Source organism: Cucurbita maxima, unplaced genomic scaffold (genome assembly GCF_002738345.1).
Source record: "Cucurbita maxima cultivar Rimu unplaced genomic scaffold, Cmax_1.0 Cma_Scf00016, whole genome shotgun sequence".
NCBI classification, from domain to species: Eukaryota; Viridiplantae; Streptophyta; class Magnoliopsida; order Cucurbitales; family Cucurbitaceae; genus Cucurbita; species Cucurbita maxima.
In genome coordinates this window covers 2604911-2624290 of record NW_019272032.1, presented here as the reverse complement: position 1 = coordinate 2624290, position 19380 = coordinate 2604911, and the positions used below count along the sequence as shown (strand labels likewise).

General features: G+C 37.9%; 5 protein-coding genes and 1 non-coding gene across 9 annotated transcripts; 2 read left to right on the top strand and 4 right to left on the bottom strand.

Moving 5' to 3' along the window:
• Positions 1-473: 473 nt before the first annotated feature.
• On the bottom strand, positions 474-3029 carry LOC111490772 (60S ribosomal protein L10a-like). The gene is made up of 6 exons (XM_023139375.1): positions 2924-3029; positions 2670-2714; positions 1945-2164; positions 1356-1521; positions 896-1101; positions 474-725 (listed from the first exon to the last, which is right to left on the bottom strand). The coding sequence occupies exons 2-6, from the start codon at positions 2672-2674 to the stop codon at positions 672-674; spliced, it is 651 nt and encodes a 216-aa protein (XP_022995143.1). The 5' UTR covers positions 2675-2714; positions 2924-3029; the 3' UTR covers positions 474-671.
• Positions 3030-6719: 3690 nt separating this feature from the next.
• On the top strand, positions 6720-8687 carry LOC111490752 (ABSCISIC ACID-INSENSITIVE 5-like protein 1). Its single transcript, XM_023139343.1, has 5 exons — positions 6720-6881; positions 7100-7996; positions 8102-8173; positions 8268-8297; positions 8384-8687. Exons 2-5 carry the CDS (start codon positions 7175-7177, stop codon positions 8468-8470), a joined length of 1011 nt encoding a protein of 336 aa, XP_022995111.1. The 5' UTR covers positions 6720-6881; positions 7100-7174; the 3' UTR covers positions 8471-8687.
• On the bottom strand, positions 7927-16391 carry LOC111490743 (beta-1,6-galactosyltransferase GALT29A-like). Of its 3 annotated transcripts, none has more exons than XM_023139329.1 (3): positions 14533-16391; positions 9965-10030; positions 7927-8027 (listed from the first exon to the last, which is right to left on the bottom strand). In XM_023139329.1, exons 1-2 carry the CDS (start codon positions 15670-15672, stop codon positions 9977-9979), a joined length of 1194 nt encoding a protein of 397 aa, XP_022995097.1. In that variant the 5' UTR covers positions 15673-16391; the 3' UTR covers positions 7927-8027; positions 9965-9976. The 3 variants fall into 3 exon arrangements, with proteins under 3 accessions (XP_022995097.1, XP_022995096.1, XP_022995098.1); XM_023139328.1 differs by lacking the exon at positions 7927-8027 and adding an exon at positions 9703-9713; XM_023139330.1 differs by lacking the exons at positions 7927-8027; positions 9965-10030 and adding an exon at positions 14052-14180 and having other exon boundaries at positions 14533-16389.
• Positions 9664-14260, top strand: LOC111490703 (poly [ADP-ribose] polymerase 3). The gene is made up of 18 exons (XM_023139257.1): positions 9664-9754; positions 10149-10444; positions 10545-10740; positions 10842-10955; positions 11039-11096; positions 11181-11250; positions 11340-11514; positions 11591-11724; positions 11808-12045; positions 12143-12270; positions 12342-12418; positions 12499-12659; positions 12747-12956; positions 13044-13146; positions 13225-13307; positions 13390-13533; positions 13613-13795; positions 13922-14260. The coding sequence occupies exons 1-18, from the start codon at positions 9749-9751 to the stop codon at positions 13988-13990; spliced, it is 2445 nt and encodes an 814-aa protein (XP_022995025.1). The 5' UTR covers positions 9664-9748; the 3' UTR covers positions 13991-14260.
• Positions 16392-17039: 648 nt separating the features above from the next.
• Positions 17040-17142, bottom strand: LOC111491671. Its single transcript, XR_002719737.1, has one exon. It is a non-coding gene; the product is annotated as a U6 spliceosomal RNA (small nuclear RNA).
• Positions 17143-17594: 452 nt separating this feature from the next.
• On the bottom strand, positions 17595-18818 carry LOC111490787 (zinc finger A20 and AN1 domain-containing stress-associated protein 3-like). Of its 2 annotated transcripts, none has more exons than XM_023139399.1 (2): positions 18475-18818; positions 17595-18306 (listed from the first exon to the last, which is right to left on the bottom strand). In XM_023139399.1, exon 2 carries the CDS (start codon positions 18272-18274, stop codon positions 17765-17767), a length of 510 nt encoding a protein of 169 aa, XP_022995167.1. In that variant the 5' UTR covers positions 18275-18306; positions 18475-18818; the 3' UTR covers positions 17595-17764. The 2 variants fall into 2 exon arrangements, with proteins under 2 accessions (XP_022995167.1, XP_022995166.1); XM_023139398.1 differs by having other exon boundaries at positions 17595-18314; positions 18475-18816.
• Positions 18819-19380: the final 562 nt, after the last annotated feature.

Below are 19380 nucleotides of genomic sequence, written 5' to 3'. Positions count from 1 at the left end.
AAAAAAAAAAAAAAAAAAAAAAAACAATTTATGAACCTTCTTACCCTCCAAATGGAAATAAAGAAGCAAATACGAACGAAAAAGATATCTTATGATTTGAAAAACCTCTTAGGATCATAAAAAATGTCAACAATTCATGATAGGGCAAAGGACATGCAAAAGATCAATTGTTCAAATTATTCAATTCGTTGAAACAATCATAAACAATGGTGCCAAACGGATGGATGAATGAATCTTAAACGTCAAATCTTCGAAAGCACAAAACAATTCATCTTTAAAATATCAACATTTTAAAAGCAAATTAGGATTTAATTATTTAAAGAAGGTTAAGGCATCCTGTAAAGTTCAAAATCGAAAATTTTCGTAATTTTAATTTAAAATAAGCTGTTTGAATTAGTAATTGAATAATTGAAATTAAGCAAAATAGGCGTATTATAAATTGGAAAAAAAAAGTATACAAAACATAAGAGAACAAAAGGAGAAAAGAAAACATTACTCCCATCATGAGTGTTAAGGATTGTGCAGCTAGTGGTTTTGTTGTACTAAACAAAAAATAAATAAAAGAAAAATAAACAGGAAAACTTTTACCAATCATAATATGGAATTTCACCTCAACCTGGTTGGTTCTTAAACGAAAGAGCAAACAGGACTATCTAAAATTTGAAAAGTTCTCAGAAGACTCGATATGCCTTTCCCATAGTACTCTTCAGGTACAAGCATCTCACCTGATGAACAAGAAAAAAACATCCAATCTCATAAGCCGATACAAGGACAAGGTTTCATTATGTGGAGAGCATTTGAAAACGTGTTACTATGTTCTTTAATAAAAATACGAAGGTGCTATTATAATCAAAGAACTAAAATGACATGGGGGGAAAGTATGCCAGTGACTTACGTTTTGCCAATTCTTTTTCAACAAGGAAACAAGGAAATTGACACTCATTTGAACGTTCTGAAAAACTTGCTTCTCCTCCATGGCAACGTTACCGACGGCAACACCCATGCAAAGAACCTTTTTCAGCTGAAATTTAACCATTGCCTTTGTCTCGTTGACTTTAGACTCAAGGGATTCTTGGTGAGTAACCAGGGTAGGGAACTTACCTGTAACGAAAACGTAAATGTCAATGTTAGTAAGAACTAAGAAAATATGACTTCCTTATGTGAGCTGTGTGAAACAAAACAGCATTTTCTAAAGAGAAGATTGGAATTCAATTTACAAACATGCAGTCTATCGAGAGCCTTTCAGATGCCACTAGCTTGCATCACCACGACGATAAAACTAACAAGAACTTACTAACTTGAGCCACAAGATCAAAAGGGTAAATTCCAGATGTCTAATAGTTCAGAACACTTGCCTGCCTTGTTGAGCCCAGGGCCCAGAAGACGGGGAATTTGCTTGATAACAGCTTCAGAAGCCAAAAAGGCATGATATTTCTTGGCAAGTTTCTTCACCAACTTCTTGTTCTTGTTTAGCTTCTTCAAACCTTCCACATCCATATAATCCATACCAATCTTCTCTGCCTAAAATAAGCATCCGCACATTTTAGTAAACAAATAGAGCTGACGTGCAACAGTTTAGGAATTTCTATTTACTATGCATGAAATGCCGAAGTATATCGTTTTCCACAACAAGTACGAAGTCACTAACAATGCTCATACAGAAATCAGCATCATGCCTATAAAACACAAATGGAAACGACTATAAGCTTATCATCCAGATCTAATTGCCGTTGAAAACTTCATATATATTCTTAAACACAGTAGCTAGTAGAATTGGGACATAAAATACAGCAAGCCTCACACAAAATAGTACTATTAGAGTTGACAAGCTAGCCAAATCAGATTACCCAAAAATAAAGAGTCGTCTCTCCACACAGAAGAAAAAACAAGGACAACAGTAGCCGTACAAGACAACTGGAAAGGTTACGAGCACATAAAGCCTACCTCTTCAACGTGCAAAGCATCTCCAAGCATGCAAAGCTTCATCTTAGGGCGAGGGATATGGGGCAACTTCACTGATCCACTGAAACGCTTGTCCTTCTGAGGATCATAGTTCTTCAGTCCAATCTGAAGTTCAATAGTCTCAGTAAAGTTGCGCTTCTTTTCAGTGCTATCACCAAAGATAGATGAAATGGCTTCTCTCAACGCTTCACTCTGAAGTTTGCTGCAGATATAAACAAGCAAAACTACATTCAGTAAATTCAAAGAAACACGTAACGCAAACGATACAAACCAAAGCCTCCAATAAACAAAATTTCAATTTAGTATAAACGTATGAACAAGTATTGCAAACTCCAGAATTGGTAGAAACATGAACTCTTCAAAATATAGCCCAAGTAAATTCCTCGATGCAACTTCATAATTCCAAATCTTCCAGCAGAAAAGAAAGCAAACTAAATTTATAGCCACTGCATATAAATTCCTACGATGCAACTGCATACTTCCAAATCTTCCAGGAGAAAAGAATGCGAACTAAATTTATAGCCACGCATATAAATTCCTACGATGCAACTTCATACTTCCAAATCTTCCAGGAGAAAAGAACGCGAACTAAATTTATAGCCACGGCATATTTAACATAACCAGCAGCAGAAGCACTAATCAAAACCGTGTTCTAAAAGAAGATTCTGAACAGTAAATAAACTATAAGGAAAAACAGTTCGACATACCTCATTTTCGGAACCCTTTCTTTTCAAGGAGCAGCTACAGACTCACTGAAAAGAAGAAAAAAGGAACAAACCTAATCAAAATACGAAGTATACGAACAACCACACGAGTAAAAAATACAAGATAGAGATAAACAAGAACTGAATTTCAAATTAAGGAAGAACAAACAAGACGAAAAAAAATGCCGCAGCACAATAGAATTAAGTAGCAGTTTCGACAAAAATAAATCTCAGTTTGAAAGAGCGTAGATGCGTACCTGATGAGAAGAAGCTAAGCTAGGGTTTTTCGACGGCAGCTGATAATAGATATATAATGGAAGACCGAAGAGATGCGATCCAAAAAGAAGCCTCGGTGATAAACCTATGATAGGAGGACCGTAATTTTGCGAACACGACCATGGGCCGGGCTGTACGACCGTGTTCATATTGGGCCCATTATTGGCCCAAATTGTTGTCCAATGGGCCTTGAACATGAGCCTTGATGGGCTCGTTTTTCTACTATATGTATTTTACTTTCAAAATTTTATAATAAGCAATTAAACTTAAATAGATTCTCATATAATACGTAACTAACACGTGGCATAAATAATTATCAAATAATAATGTTTGCACACAAAATTTAAACTATATTATGTAATGGGTCAATCTGATCATTCGAAAATATTGTTCGTAGCACAACCGACCTTACTTTACTTATAAAATTATTACGATAATTAAAAAAAAAAATTGTAACGTATATTAGTGTTCCACTATAGTTCGTAAATATTTGATATTTGAATTTTATAATATTTTATTATTAATATAATTTGTAACGATAATTTTTTTTTCATATAGTTTAAAAAATGATTCATCTAATTCAATCTAGGTAAAAAAAAAAATTCAATTCAACCCGAATACAACCAAGTAAATAAATCACTCACGAGACAAGCCTAACTGTGGCCGTGAACTGGATCGGGGCTGCTCCGCTGCCCCTCCGCCGCAAGCGACGCCCTTGCCAACGCAATTCTGCCGGCAGTCAAGATTCTATCGAACGCCGAGTAGTCAATCCAGTCCTTTAGCAGCTCCTCTTTCCCCCATTTCTCCGGCACCATCACTTTCCCGGCCACCTCCTCCGGAATCCGCGGCCGAGCCACCAAGGGCGGCGGCTGCAGGGGTGTTGGGTTCGGAATCGGAGCAATTTGGTGGAACCATTTTCACTGATTTAGTGAACATTGGAACTGAGAAACAATAATTAAATAGAAGCGTTGTGTGTGGAGTTAGTGTACACGTCATCAAAAGGTTCCTTTTTTTTTTAATTAAAAAATATAATTTTCGTTGATATTTGAATGGTGATTGGATGAGTTAATTTATTATTTATTTATTTTTATTTATTTATTTTGTGGGGTGATTGATGCAATTGATTTGGGTGGGGTGGTTTACTTTTTTCTTTCTGTCGTATATTTTTTTTTAATTTAGTCATGTCAATAGAATCTTTCAGAATCAAAGAAGAGGAGGGTACATGCCTCGATGGAACACAGACGAACGAATGTTCGGGATGTCCTAGACTATTTGACTCATACGATCGATTCTTGATAGGTGCCTGAGCGAGTAGTGAGGGTCGATGACGACTTGGGATTGGAGATGATATTATGATACATGAACTATATTGTTGAGAATCTGAAGCAGAAGATGAGATGCAACGTTATATATGAGAGACTTTGACCTACATGACAAGACGATGATCACATAATTATCCAACCCAATTCAAATGGTTATGAAAATAAGCCTGAATTTTTTTTTTAATCTTATAATTATTATGCATTAAAATTTTCTAAAACGCTATAACTTTTAACCTAATTTCCATGTCTAGAAAAGTAATAATAATAAAATAAGCGGACCGTTACTAATTGAAAATAACCATATATATCGATAAAAATACAAAATTTGTAGATATTTTTATTAATTTATGCTACATTTTAATGTCACAATTGGACCCAATAAGCGAACAACAAGTAATGGAAGTTTACAAGGTACAACATTCGTCGAAGGAGGCTAAGGATGCTTTAACCCAAGGCGTCGACCAACTCCACTAGTCCTTGACGGAGACCATCGTCGACCGGCCAGTCATCCACAGTATAGACAACATCGTCTTAGCCATGGATAAACTCTCCAATCTTCGAGACTTTGTTCATCGGGTTATTACATTTTTTATATCTCAAAATTACGTGTTACAACGTTTTATGAAACGCTTCATACCCAGAATTTAGAATCTAGATTCGAGAGTCAATGGCTCCAACATTCTCTTGCAACATGACCATGTGAGCTATTGAAGACCATTCCGACAAATCAATATGAGATTTTTAGCATATTTTGTCTTCATTCAAATGTTTTATACGAAAATTATTAAAGTTCATAAGAACGCAAAGTCAAGGTAACCAAAATTGTCAACGAGCTTACACTAAACTAACGAAACAGTGTGGTTTTTAGGCAAACATTCAAATAGTTCACCGGCTTCCTCAGTGGTGGGTTGAGACATTTTTTTAAATTCAACAATGGTTCGAGTGGTAAAATTTTTAACCTAAATAATTATTTTTATAAGATAATAATAATAAAAAAAAAAACAAAGATAATAAAAACCCTATAGTTAATGATATATTAGTCTAATATATTTAGGACTCAAATTATGATTTTTTAAAATAAAATTAAATTTATAAATCCGCTCTTATTTATGAATTTTGTTATCTACTTTTTGCATGATTCTTTTTTTCGGAAAGAAACAAGTTAAATTTTGGAAACTAATAAAGATATCTCGTTGACAGATAATATAATCTCGAGATTCTGCTCAGTCAATTAAAAGAATCATTGTTTTTGACAGTATCATAGTCAGTTCTTAACTTAAACATATCAATAGAATCCTCAAATATCGAGTAAACGAGTTGTGAGATTTGAACGTGTAGTTCTAATAGATGTCGAACAAATCGTATACTTTGTTCAAGAGCTCGTGAAATAAGGTTGGTGACCACTATTTCTATTAACATGAGATGTTTTGGGAAAATTATTAGGGGATAATATCATATCAACTTTAAAAAGTTACCATATATATTTGTTTTATAAATAATAAAAATAAAAACATTAAAAAATATATAATAATAAATTTGGGATGAAAAATGGTATAATTTTATTTCACTTATAAGTATTTTTTTTTTTTTTTAACTTTTTAAAATTAAAAAATATAAATAATAAAAAACCGACAAATGAAAGTCAACGGGTGGAAAAGTTGTAACGGAAACACTTTTCTCCTGAAGTTACGTTACAGATTCTCAAAACAATCAATGTCAGAGAGTCACTGTCAGACCGTAAGAATGGTATTGGTCGGATTCATCGAGTTCGTGTGGTTTTGGCCGCAGCAGATTTGATCTCATACCTCGCCTGCCAATCATGTGCGTGCGCCCTCATGAACTTGAATTCAAATCCAACGGCTGAAATTAAAGGATGGTAACTGACTTTGTCCTTCTTGCCCTCGTACTTCGGAATTTGTTTACCCTCTCAGCTGAGGCAAAACCGTTGCATGTTGGATTCCACGTGTCGAACAAAAAAAAAAACTTTATTTGTTATTTTTCAATAAAAGGAATATAAAAAAATGGTCAGAGAATCGTCACGTTGCTATAATTTCAATTAAAATAATATATATATATATATGTAGAATACTATTTAAATTTTTAAAATTTATTTTCAACAATATATTATTATTAAATTTATCAAGACTTTTTTATATTTTTTTAATAAAAAAATTCTTAGAAATTAATTCCACTAATTTTTTTTAATTTCGATTTCATTTCGATTTCGATGTCACAAAAATAAATAATTATAATTATCAATTCAAGTAAGTTGTAATTATTTATTTTTAGATGGTTATAAATTTTGAGTAGAAGATACTTTTATTTACTTTAAACTTGCCGATTATAGGTTTGAACTATGAAAATTATATTTTTTTTTTTTTTAAATTTTTGTTTGATTGAGATACCTTGATTCATACCGTTTACTAACACCGGGCGCCGAAACGTACCTAAAATTAAATCCTACTTCCTTATATAAACAACACAAGTCTCTTTGTTTATTTATATGCTTCTCTCTTCCTCTTCATCCTCCTCTGATTCTTTTTTTTGTTTTTTTTGTTTAGCAATTTTCAGAATTTTTGATCCATTTCTCTGCAACTCCTACTGTTTGTTCTCAAAGGTAACATCACATCCATCGCTTTGAAACTCTGTTTCTGTTTTGGAACAATTTTCTATGATGATTTGTGGGTCAAGCTTTGCATGCAAGCTTTGAATTGGGTCTCTGTTTCAGTTTGAATCTGTTCATCATTGTTTGGTTTTACTTTCGCTGTTGGATTTGATTTCTTCCTTGAAATGGGTCTGTTTTCTTAGCTTTTGATTTCACTCACTGCTCAACAGGGAATCTGGAGGGAAGAATTTTCTTGGTGATTTTCTAGGCATCCAAACAGAGTATTTTGGTTTCATGTTTGAGAAATGGAGAATTCAGGAATTGAAAATATGGCGATTGGGCAAATGATGCCAGAAGCAGCAGCAGTAGCAGGAGCAGCAGCACAGCCGCCATCAAATGGAGTTTTAAGTGACAATTTCTTGTCTTCACTGAACAAAAACAACTCCATTTTACCTATACCAGTTGATGAAATTCAGTACAAAAGTGGGAAGAATTTTGGGTGTTTAGGCATGGATGAGATACTTTCCAATCTCTGGAATGTTGAAGGAACTCAAAACCAAATTCACTCACAAACCAATGAATTAAAGGAACCTCAAAATCTCCCTTTCATGGCTGCCAATACTAATAATTCAAGGCTAACCCTGCCTCACCAAGCCTCAGCAGAACAAACATACCCACAATGGCAGAAGTTCATGAACATTCAGCAGAATCCATGCTACAGCCAGCAGGGTTTAGGAGAACGGACATTGGAGGATTTCTTGGTGAAAGCTGGAATGGTTCAAGAATCATCATCTTCTTCAATGAAGCAGCTGCCATGCTCGATGGTGGATTTGGGGTTAGGGATGGGGGGAAACTTGGGGCAGAACATGTCTTATCATAATCATCAGAATGCTGCTATGAACTTTCCTGGGAATTTCTTTTCAACTAACCAAATGCTTACCCCATCAGTTGGTGTGGAGCCATCTGATAACAGCTCAATTCAGATATCTCAAAGCTTGACTGATTGGGGTGAGCATAGCAGAAAGAAGAGGATCATTAATAGGTCCCCAGAATTTGTGGTGCAGCGGAGGCAGCATAGGATGATCAAGAATCGGGAGTCAGCTGCTCGATCTCGGGCTAGAAAACAGGTTCTCATGCTTGTCTAATCATCATGATTCACTGATACATAGAGCAAACTGTAAGAGATTGTTAATATATAATGAACTAACTAGAGTCATGATCGTTGATTGCAGGCATACACAGTGGAGTTGGAAGCAGAACTGAATCAGCTGAAAGAAGAGAATGTAAAACTAAAGCAAACACTGGTGAAGTTTTCTTTTTCTAGCAACATTCAACATGCGTTATTACACTCATTCTCTTGACTTTCATTTCCTGATCTTAATAACATCAAATATGCAGATTGAATCTGAAATGGATAGACAGAAAGAGGCAAGCAATTCGAGTCGATTTTTTTGAGATTTTTCGAGTCGGTTTTATGAAGCTTTTAGGTATGAGATTATTGTGTTGTGTTGCAGATGATGCAGAGGAAGGAGCTGGAAAAGAGACAGAAGCCAACAGAGAGGTTGATGACAATGAGGAGGGCAGCAAGCATGGATTGGTGAAGAGGGGGAAGAGTATCTATTTTATCGGCATTGAGGAAAGTTTTATGTGTAAATGCTGAAAATTTTACAGCAAGTAATGGGTTTGGCCGAGACACTATTTTACAGCAAGGAACGGTTTTGTCTGAAACACCATATATTATAATTATAGGTAATGGTTGTGTCTGAAACACTTGTGATTTCATTACATAAGAAAGGTAGATACACATTTGATTCAACATTTTCAATGTTGGAGGTTCTACTTGTGATTGTGATTGTGATGTTCAGTATGTTCGGCCACACACTCAAACACACACTCAAACCTACCGCTAATAGATGTTGTCCTTTTTGAGTTTTTTCTTTTGAATTTTTCATCAAAGTTTATAAAACGCATCTATTAGTGAGGAGGTTGAACCTCGAAGAGGGGTGGACACGAGTCCCAAAAAGGGGTAGAATAGGGAGGTAGATACACATTTGATTCAACATTTTCAATGTTGGAGGTTCTACTTGTGATTGTGATGTTCAGTATGTGCGGTTACGCACTCAAGCCCATCCCTAATAAATATTGTCCTTGTTGAGTTTTTTCTTTCGAGTTTTTCATCAAAGTTTGTAAAACGCATCTACTAGTGAGGAGGTTAAGTCTCGAAGAGGGGTGGACACGAGTCCCGAAAGGGGGTAGAATAGGGATCTTACATCGATTGGAGAAGGGAACGAGTGTCAGCATCGGCCCTGAAGGGGGTGGATTGTGAGATCCCACCTCGGTTGGGAAGAAAACAAAGCATTCTTTATAAGAGTGTGGCTTCCTAACAAACGCGTTTTAAAAACGTTGAGGAAAAGTTCGGAAGAAAAACTCGAAAAATGGCAATATCTACTAGCGGTAGGCTTGGGCGTTCCATCCTAAATTAATTTGCAGGTATTACAGAAGAGACAGAGAAACAAAACTCAGTTTACATTCCACTACCTGTCAATAGCTAAGGCTTTCAAAAGGCATCCAATCGGACACGTGGTATTCACTTTGGTGCTCCATAACACATGGAATTCTACTAGTTTGACAGAGAAGTCAAGAACAAGCACGGACGTGTCTCTCTCGGAAGTTGTCACTATCACAAAGTTATGCAACGTTAAAGGAAATCCATGGAATGGTCTCTCTTTCAGCTATTTTCCAAACCTTAAACTTTAGTGCTTGAAGCTTCAAACTTGGATCTGATTGCTTTGCCTTTCACTGCCTTCTTTGTTGGGGAGTGCTTTATTTTTGCTGCTCTCTCATCTGTGTTCATTCAAAACAGAGAGAAAAACTGAAAGATGAAGGTTTGATCCTCTTAGCTTCTATATTATGTACTCAGATGCGCTTTCATTCGTTTCTATGAATCTCTAGCATTAATATTTCATGGGTTTGCTACTCATTTAACCAAATCAGTGTTCTTCTGATGTTTATGCGTCTGTCTTGTGTTTTCCAGCTTAATCATCTAACTAAGAACTAGTAGAAGTTCAAATCAAAATAACAACTAACATTGGTACCTGTAAATTCCATTAAGCTGTCGGCCAAATCCTTTGAGAAGTCCACCTGATGCAAAAATGGTGTTTCTGCAAGTACAGAAAGAACACAATTGAAAGTTCATAAAAGAAATGTCAGAACAGTTCAAGAAAATATTAGCTTGTAGAGATGGAAATGGTAGAGCTAATTTCTGTACAAATTTTGAAGGTTCATGAAAAGAGATCCCATTCTCACTCTCATGGTTCTGGTGAAGAAGAAAAGATAATGACAAGGAAACAAAAGGCAGAGAGCAAGACACATGAAAATGAACAATCACCTAAGAAAGTAAAGTCTGAAGACGAAAATGGACGCCTGAATTGCAAATCCGAATCCGATCTTGCAGACGAGTTTGAATCGTTCTGTAAAGCTACAAGAGAGAGTCTATCCATTGATCAAATGAAGGAGATTCTGCAAATGAATGACCAAGACTCCACTGGCCCTGACTATGAGGTTGCTTCTAAATGGTACTACCATTAATATAAACAACTGCAGCATAGGCTTTTCTTTATATCAGTGAATCATTCTTTTCGTGTATCGTTTGCTGAGTTGATCTCACATTGGCAGTCAAGACTTGCTGTTCTATGGTGCGCTAGAAGGTTGCCCAGTCTGTAGTGGCAACCTGGTATTTGATGGGAAACGCTATGCCTGCAATGGATTTCTAAGTGAATGGTCTACTTGTACCTTCAAAACCAAGGATCCACCTAGGAAAAATGAAACCAATAAGTTACCAGAATCAGTCTTGAATTCTCCCATTTCAGATGTAACACTCCATTTCCTGCACTTGTTTCTTCTTTTTCTAGATAGCCAGACATCATCGTACCAACAATTTTCTTAGTTGAACTCTGTTTGTTTATGGTGTAGTTGATAAAGAAGTATCAAAATCCAGGTCAACGTCCTAAGAGAAATCTTGGCCAATCAGATAAACCCTTCTCAGGAATGACAATTTCACTCTCTGGTCGTCTTTCGAGAACTCATGTAAGTCGATGGGTTGGGATTGACTAGCATGGCACAAGTTTTTATAGTGATGGCTAACAAGTTTGCAATGACTATTAACTCAGCATTACTGGAGAAAAGAAATTGAGAAGCATGGAGGGACTGTTAACAATTCCGTTATAGGTACATTCTCTTTGTTCTCATCAAGTCCTTGATTCTGTTCCCTCACTGTAATTGGTTGCGGTTTTAATGAACAAATCTTTGCAGGTGTCAGTTGTTTGGTTGTCTCTCCTGCCGAGAGAGAACGTGGCGGATCTTCCAAAGTTGCAGAAGCAGTGTGCGTTTCTTTCCTTCTATCCAAGATACATGCAGTTTCAGGGCTGTTTGGTTTTCAAATTTCATGGCTTATAATGTTCTCTTTTCCAGTGAAAGAGGAATACGGGTCGTTCGAGAAGCTTGGCTGCTTGATAGCATTGAGAAGCAAGAAGCTCAACCACTGGAAGCTTATGATATTGTAACAGATCTCACTGTCGAAGGCAAAGGGACCCCTTGGGACAAACAAGATCCATCTGAAGAGGCACTTGAATCCCTCACAGCTGAAGTACGAATATCATTTTGAACATACTGTAGATTAATATTTAGAGTTCTTACCGGTTACTTTCACGTGTGTTCTGCAGCTCAAATTATATGGAAAGAGAGGGGTTTACAAGGATACCAAATTACAAGAACAAGGTGGAGAGATATTTGAAAAGGATGGGATCTTGTACAATTGCGCCTTTTCGCTTTGCGATCAAGGCCGAGGACTTAATGAGTAGCATACCGAACTTCTACCCAGAAAGTTCTTATTCATTAATTTTTTCCGAGCTGATTCTAATTCACGAGCTATTGTTGTAGGTATTGTATTACTCAACTGATCAAAGTACCTGATAAGAAATTGCATCTGTTCTATAAGAAAGGAAAAGTTGGCGATGATCCCAACGCACAGGAAAGGCTGGAGGAATGGGAAAACGAGGAAAATGCTATAAAGGAGTTTGTGCGGCTGTTCGAGGAAATAACTGGAAATGAATTCGAGCCATGGGAAAGGGAGAAGAAGTTTGAGAAGAAACGATTGTCTTTCTATCCCATCGATATGGTATAATCCTAGTTTTTCAGTCATTTGTTCATGAGTTCGTCTGGCACATGATATTTGATTTTTTTTCCTTGTTTATGGCAATGGTTATACTTTATAGGATGATGGTGTGGATGTGAGACATGGAGGGCTTGGTCTTCGGCAGCTAGGAATCGCATCTGTTCACAGCAAGCTTGAGCCAGTGGTTGGCAACTTTATGAAGGTTTTGTGCAGCCAAGAGATTTACAAGTAAGACCTCTCTATAAAACGCTTTCCCTTCCTGCGCCATGAGATCTTACACCTTTGTCCTTCAACCCCAGGTATGCTCTTATGGAGATGGGACACGACCCTCCGGAATTCCCAATGGGAATGCTTTCTAATCTTCACTTGAAGAGATGTAAGCCCTATTGGCCCCTTCTCTTTTCTCCTCTTGTTTTTGTTTTTCTGCTCAGTGTAAAGAGGAAAACTCTTTCGCAGGCGAAGAGGTCCTTCTGGAATTCATAGAGAAAGTAAAATCAATGAAAGAGACGGGACTTAAGGCTGAAGCTGTTTGGACAGATTACAGTAATAGATGGTTCTCTCTCATGCACTCTACCAGACCTTTGATCTTCAAGGACTATCAAGAAATTGCAGAACATGTATGCCCCAATTAGGACCTTTCTACTATTGGTTGCAAACTTCCTTTTCTTTTTGGTTCATGTTATCTTAGCAGCTTAATTATCCAGGCTGCGGCTGTGTTGGAAAGCGTTCGAGATATAACAGTGGCTTCGCATCTTATTGGTGACATGAGTGGGTCTACCATTGACGACCCACTCTCGGATCGATATAAGAAACTGGGTGGTTCTATTTCCCTTCTGGAGAAGGATTCAGATGACTATAAAATGATTGTGAACTATCTAGAGAAAACGTACGAGCCTGTGAAAGTTGGAGATATTGTAAGAATTGATGTTCAATTGAATACTCGACAACATAATTCAGAGAATCTTGATTATTGAAGTTCGTGGTTTGAATGTGTTTTCCAGGAATATGGAGCGAGTGTTGACAACATTTTTTCTGTAGAATCAGCAGCTCTCCCCAGCTACGAAGAGATAAAGAAGCTACCAAATAAAGTCCTCTTGTGGTGTGGTGGGTTGGCTGAATCCTATTACTTACCCTCACTTCAGCGTTAATTGTTTCCATCTAAATTTCCTACTTTCTTGATAGGCACCCGGAGTTCGAATCTCTTGAGGCATTTGCACAAAGGCTTCTTGCCAGCAATATGCTCTCTTCCAGTCCCGGGTTACATGGTACTAGGCAATTGGAACATTGTAATATTTTCTTTTAAACATCAAAACGAACCTCAATATGGATTATCGTTTTGCTTTGCAGTTCGGCCGAGCAATTGTGTGCTGTGATGCTGCGGCAGAGGCAGCTAGATACGGTTTAACCGCCGTAGACAGGCCAGAAGGTTTTTTGGTCCTGGCTATTGTTTCTCTCGGGGAAGAGATAATAGAGAGAACAAGCCCACCTGAGGTAACCTATGAACTTGAATTTCTGGCGTCTTTGTACAGTTCTGGTGAAGGTTGAATTAACTAACAAGTGGTTGGGACAGGACACAAAATCATTAGAGGAGAAGAAGATGGGAGTGAAAGCATTGGGTAGGAAGAAGACAGACGAATCAGAACACTTTGTTTGGAAGGATGATATTAGAGTTCCATGTGGCACTTTGATCGCTTCAGAGCACAAAGATAGCCCTCTTGAATACAATGAGTATTCTGTCTACGATACCAAGCAGGTATGTGTCCTATGAACTGGTAATTTATTTTCCTCGAATGATATGTTTTCTAATATGGCAAGTCTCAAATAATCCATGCAAACATATGGTAAATCAAACCCCTTTTTTGGTTCCTATACCATGCAGGCGAGTATAAGGTTCTTGGTGAGGGTGAAGTACGAGGAGAAAGAGGTGGTGATGGACACGAAGGAATGAAGGGAAATTGAAGCAGATGTCGAAGCATGCCCTGCATATATCTCTACTGTCCCTTTTGTGCCTTTTTTGTACGGAGAGTTGATCACATCACAATGTAAATATAATCATCTCTAACCTGTTGTAGTGCTTCAGTTTCTGTGGTGCCTTTTCCATCGTCTTTCTTAGCTCAGCTTAGTTTCAATTAGGAAGTCTGCACGACAGTATGATGTTATAGGCCAAGGTCACCAAGTTTTGGTGTTACAAAGCTATAGTGTTCAACATTCGAGTAAATTTCCCTGATCCCTCCCCTTCCTATAAATGTGCGTGGGTATTAATATTGCTATACTCAATTCTTCACATCTATTCATGGTTGGTGTAAATTCGAAATCATTCTCGCTCAAAAATGTTACAAGTTGTAAATCATGCACCAAAATAAAATGTTTCCTTTGAGATCAGTCATAGGACAGCCTAAACGAACAACTATACACCAACAAAGAATGAAGCAAGTTATCTAATCAACAACGACAAGATCGAATTCACTTATATAAAACCGTGAGAGGTACCTTGAACTTGTCCGACAAGAAAGGTATTCTCTGTGGCCTAGCAATCAAATCGTAATAAAAATCATACTCTGCCTCATAATCATGCAGCCCTAATTCATTCTTCTGGTTTGTGTGATAATGATGCTTTGCTGAAGGCGATTTCCCAAATCCAAATATACTAACTTTGTCGCAAATTCCTATGGCCAACATGACGGCTTGCATACCAGAAGAATAGTGGAATAAAGGACCTTCGTGGGCTGAGCTCCATTCTTCCATCGACTTCCCTGTCACCTCCATAAAGCGTTTGACAGAGTAATATTTCACAATCCTAGAGCACAGAGCATCAAAATTCGGATCAGTAATCAGCAGCGGAGATTTGTGGGATTTGTTGCAGATAGTGTAGTCCATGAAATGTACAGGTTGACAAATGTACATGATTGTCGGCACGTTTGGCCCATAGGGGTGGCAGAAACACCCTTCTCTTCCGGCACAAAGGTGTAAGATGTTGCTATTGATGAAAGAAATGTTGGTTTTAGAGCCAACTTTGCTCTCATGATTATCTGTTCTTGCGTTGTTCAATCGAATAACAATCTCGTGGCTGTCAATCAGCTTCCCATAAGCACTGTTCAATAAGATTCCACTGTTCCCCACGACGGCACAAGCGGAATACTTTTTATCTGAACCGACAAAGCCATTCTGCCTGTCAATTGGGGCTTTGATGAGTCTTACCAGTTCCGGCATAATCTCCGTCGTGAGCTGTTTCTTTCTCACCCAGCTACTCAATGACCGCCTGAAATCCAACCAATGTCGGTAAAAGGCCGGCGAGCGGAACGTTACTGGAAAGCTATTCGAGGGCCTCGCTTTCTTGTCATAATGATTGAATCTTCGCCATGTAGCATAAGTCCTGTACGCCCTCGGGCCACCAAAGTTCGCCTCCAATAATTGATCTATATCTCGCTTCGACTGTCTCTCTCCCAAATCAACCGAAGCAAATTTCAGCAGTGTGGAATTGAACACGAATGCTGGTGGTCTCGAACCGATTACATAAGTTTCCAGCTCGAAAGAGCTGAGGCCGCGGCGGAAGATGAGGCGGCAGATGAGAGGCACAACAAATGAGATGAACAGCAACACACTGAACACCGGACGGACCGTACTCTTCATCGCGAGAGTGAAACCGCCGGACCGATTTGAGGTAATGCTAAATGAATGCGGGCATAGATTGCACAGATCTTGAACCAATACGTCTCAGATCCATTTCCAAAAAGTTCGCCATCCAATGAGATGATAAAGAAAACAGTTGTGATGCTTAAATTTTGAACTCGGAGAAAAATCCGAAAAGCGAGATTTATGTGAATGCAATCTCGTCGGTGGCGACATTAGAAAAGAGTAGGTAAGAAGCAAGAACCACAGATCCAAAGATCAAACGAGAATGATACCCTCAGGATTCCAAATCGGAGAAAGAACAGCAACACCAATGCAAAAAATTTCCTAATTAACTTCTGCTAGTAACTGAACTACGAATTATCCAGTTAGAACAGTATCGAAACCAAACAATTCACCATTTAAACGAAAACAAAAGCATTCTACTAAGTGTAAGTGACTGTTCAATAAATCATTAACGAAACCAAAAGATTCAAATCAGAGTCACAAACCCTAACATAAATCCGCCGGTTCCATTGACGAATTATGAGAATCAAAGAAAGCCACGAATCATTGGCATTGGCTTCCGGTCAGGATTCTCCCGTTGATCTCCCGGCCATTATTGCACCATTTTATATACACCAGAAATACTAATGTGCGGCGCAGTACATGGAAACAACCATACAAACAAGTCCACGTGGCTCTCTTTATTATGACATTACATCAGACGGTTCAGATCACGCCTCTGGCTCATCATGTATCACGAAATTCACACCGTATCAGTTCCCAAAGTTTTACAGCAAATCCAAGAAATTGTGGATTTTTTTAATACCCCAAATGGAATATAAACTATTCTTTTAAATTAAACTACGATTCCAATATGAGTTGACGTGGCACCTTATTATTGGATGGGCATGGTCTTTTTGGCGGTTTGTTTGGCAATTACGAGAAAGAGCGTGACACTAAACCTTATAATATAAGATTAATTAAATGTATTGTACATTTAATTTTTGATGGTAATTGGCTTAGAGAATATAATATAAGAGTATAGTATTCCCCGGACATATAATTTTGCGACAAAAACAATTATTTTTGTATTTTCTTTTCCTCTTTTGGCATAAGAAGACGGTCTACTCGAGAGTCAGTTCACTCCGGGAATATTGCTCCTTTCTTTTTCAGAAAAAGAATCAAATTTTACCTTATGTATCACTATCAGCTTTACGATTTTAAAACGTGTCTGTTATGGAAAAGTTTTCATACCCTTACAATAAATGTTTTGTTCTTCTCTCCAACCGATGTAGGATCGGCACACCTCTCGTTGTTTCGATTTGTGCATGTCATTCTTGCAATGGGGGCCTAGCGTTCTCGCTAACACACCTCTCAGTGTCTTGACTCTGATACCATTCTCGATTTATATGTGTCATCCTGATGCAGACTCATGCTAATCTTCTCTATATCGTCCCAATTTTATTGGATGTCCTCATTTGTAACAATCGAATCAATCGCTAGCAGATACTGTCAGCTTTGGCCCGTTACACATCGTTGTCATTCTCACGATTTTAAAACATGTTTTTTAGATAAAGGCTTCCACACCCTAAAAAGAATGTTTCGTTCCCCTCTCCAACCGATGTAAAATCTCACAATCCACAGGGACTCAGTGTCCTCACTGGCATGCCACCTCCTGGTGAGCCCAAATCCATACTAGCAAATATTGTCTATTTAGCCTCGTTAGGTATCGTCGTCAACCTAATAATAATTAAATGCATAGGAAATCAACGGAATGGACATTAAATTATTAGTTTTTATTTTTCCTTTTACATTATTTTCCAAAGAAAACATTTAAAATTTTAAGCAAATTAAAAAATAAAAATAGTTTAATTGAATAATTTATTATTTTAAGGACCTAATCACCCTTTTAAATACCATTTTGTAGGGCTACTGACTTTCACGGGAAACAAATTGAAATGTAGATCATATTATTGAATTTTTATACAACCATCAATATTTTTTGCGAATAGTCCCAACGCCGTCCCGTCGGCTGTCAATTCCACGCGCTGGCCCCACACCAAAGAAACTGAAAAGACCATTTTGTCCCTCTCTCTCTCTCCTCCCTTCAGATCCTCTGTAGTTTATCCCCTTTCACCACCGGATTGGCCTTCGCGATCTGATCCTTCCCCATCCCTTTGAAGTCAAATTCACACCCGTGTTGCTCCGGGTACCGGTGAGTCCCACAGTACACCATCCCGCACCTGCACTTGAACCCTGTCAATCCTAGGCGCCGCCTGCACGTCTTGCATCGGCTCGCCTGCTGCTGCGCCGGCGCCGGCGCCGGAGTTACATCTGCCGCCGCCTGCGCCTTCTCCTCAAAGGACTGGTTCGCTTCCAATGAAGCCGATTTGAAATTTAACAACGACGCGTCCGCAAAGGAGGATGACGCGATGGTGGCAGCGGCGGCGGATGTTAGGGTTTGGTTTAAGGCGAGTTTGGCGGAGGAGGATTGCTGTTCCTTCAACTGCAGATCTCGGTAGCACTTTGAGCAGAGATCTTGCGTCGCAGGACTCCCGAAGAATCCGCAGTTGTTAACGCAAAGCTTCGGCGCTTGGCATCTATGTTCTTCCGCCATTCTTTCCGGATCTCAATTCAACAACTCAATATCTATAAATCTACAACAACATAAATCAAACGAAAAAACAAATCAGATCCATCGATGAAAACAATCGAACTCCAAATCAAATTCACACGAACAAGAACACGACCTCTCCACAAATCCAGAAAATGAACAACATCAAACAAAAACACGAACAGAAATCTTCAGAGAAATACCTGTTTGCGATGATTCAAACAATCAGCAGACAATCGACAAAATAGCAGATCGAACCGAATACAATATGTTCCGAAAGAGAGAAACAAAGGAAGAAAGGAGAGGAATCGAAACGCTGGCTTTGAAGTAAAACAAAAGAATCTCCAAACCGATTATAATGGGAACGGCGATTGTGAGTTATTTGGAGATTCCTTTTCTGCGTGGTGGAAAGTTCCAGACAATTTCCTTTGCTGTTCTTCCTTCTTTCTTTTTCTTTCCTTTTCTTACTTTTTCCAAATTATCTCTCGTGATTGTTCCTGATAATTCAATTGCTTTTATATTTTCCTTTTACTCGTTCATTCTTTGAATTTTTTTTTTTTTTTTTTTTTTTTTCACTTCAATTTGCCACCAAACAAAACGCCGATTCCCTCTTTAAATACGCGTTTCGTTGGTTCAATGCCGTAATAGAAACTCCGCGTGAAAACCAATACACGGCTGTTAGTTGGCTGGCGATCCAAATCATCTAAAAATCGCCGAGCTTCTTCCCCAGGCGATCCAAATCGTCTAGAAATCGCCAAGCCTCTCCCCCCACCTTAGTCCGTCTTTTTAATATTTATCATAACAATTTATTTATTAATATTTATTAATTTTGGAGCATATTTAGGTATACTTTTAAGAACATGAAAATGTTGACTTTTATCTTTATTTTGACTTAAAATGTCAAAAATTCAACCAATCAGTGAGCGCCAAGTGTCGCAACCATATTATATGAGATTTAGATTTCCTACACCGTTGACTAGAATCTTTAGTCTCTGGTTGTATTGGTCTTGATCATTTTCCATCCCGTGTTTTTGTACTTGTAAAAGAGGTTCTTTTATCATTAACTTAACTATCTCCTGAGCTCGGATCAAACTCTCCATGAGATTCAT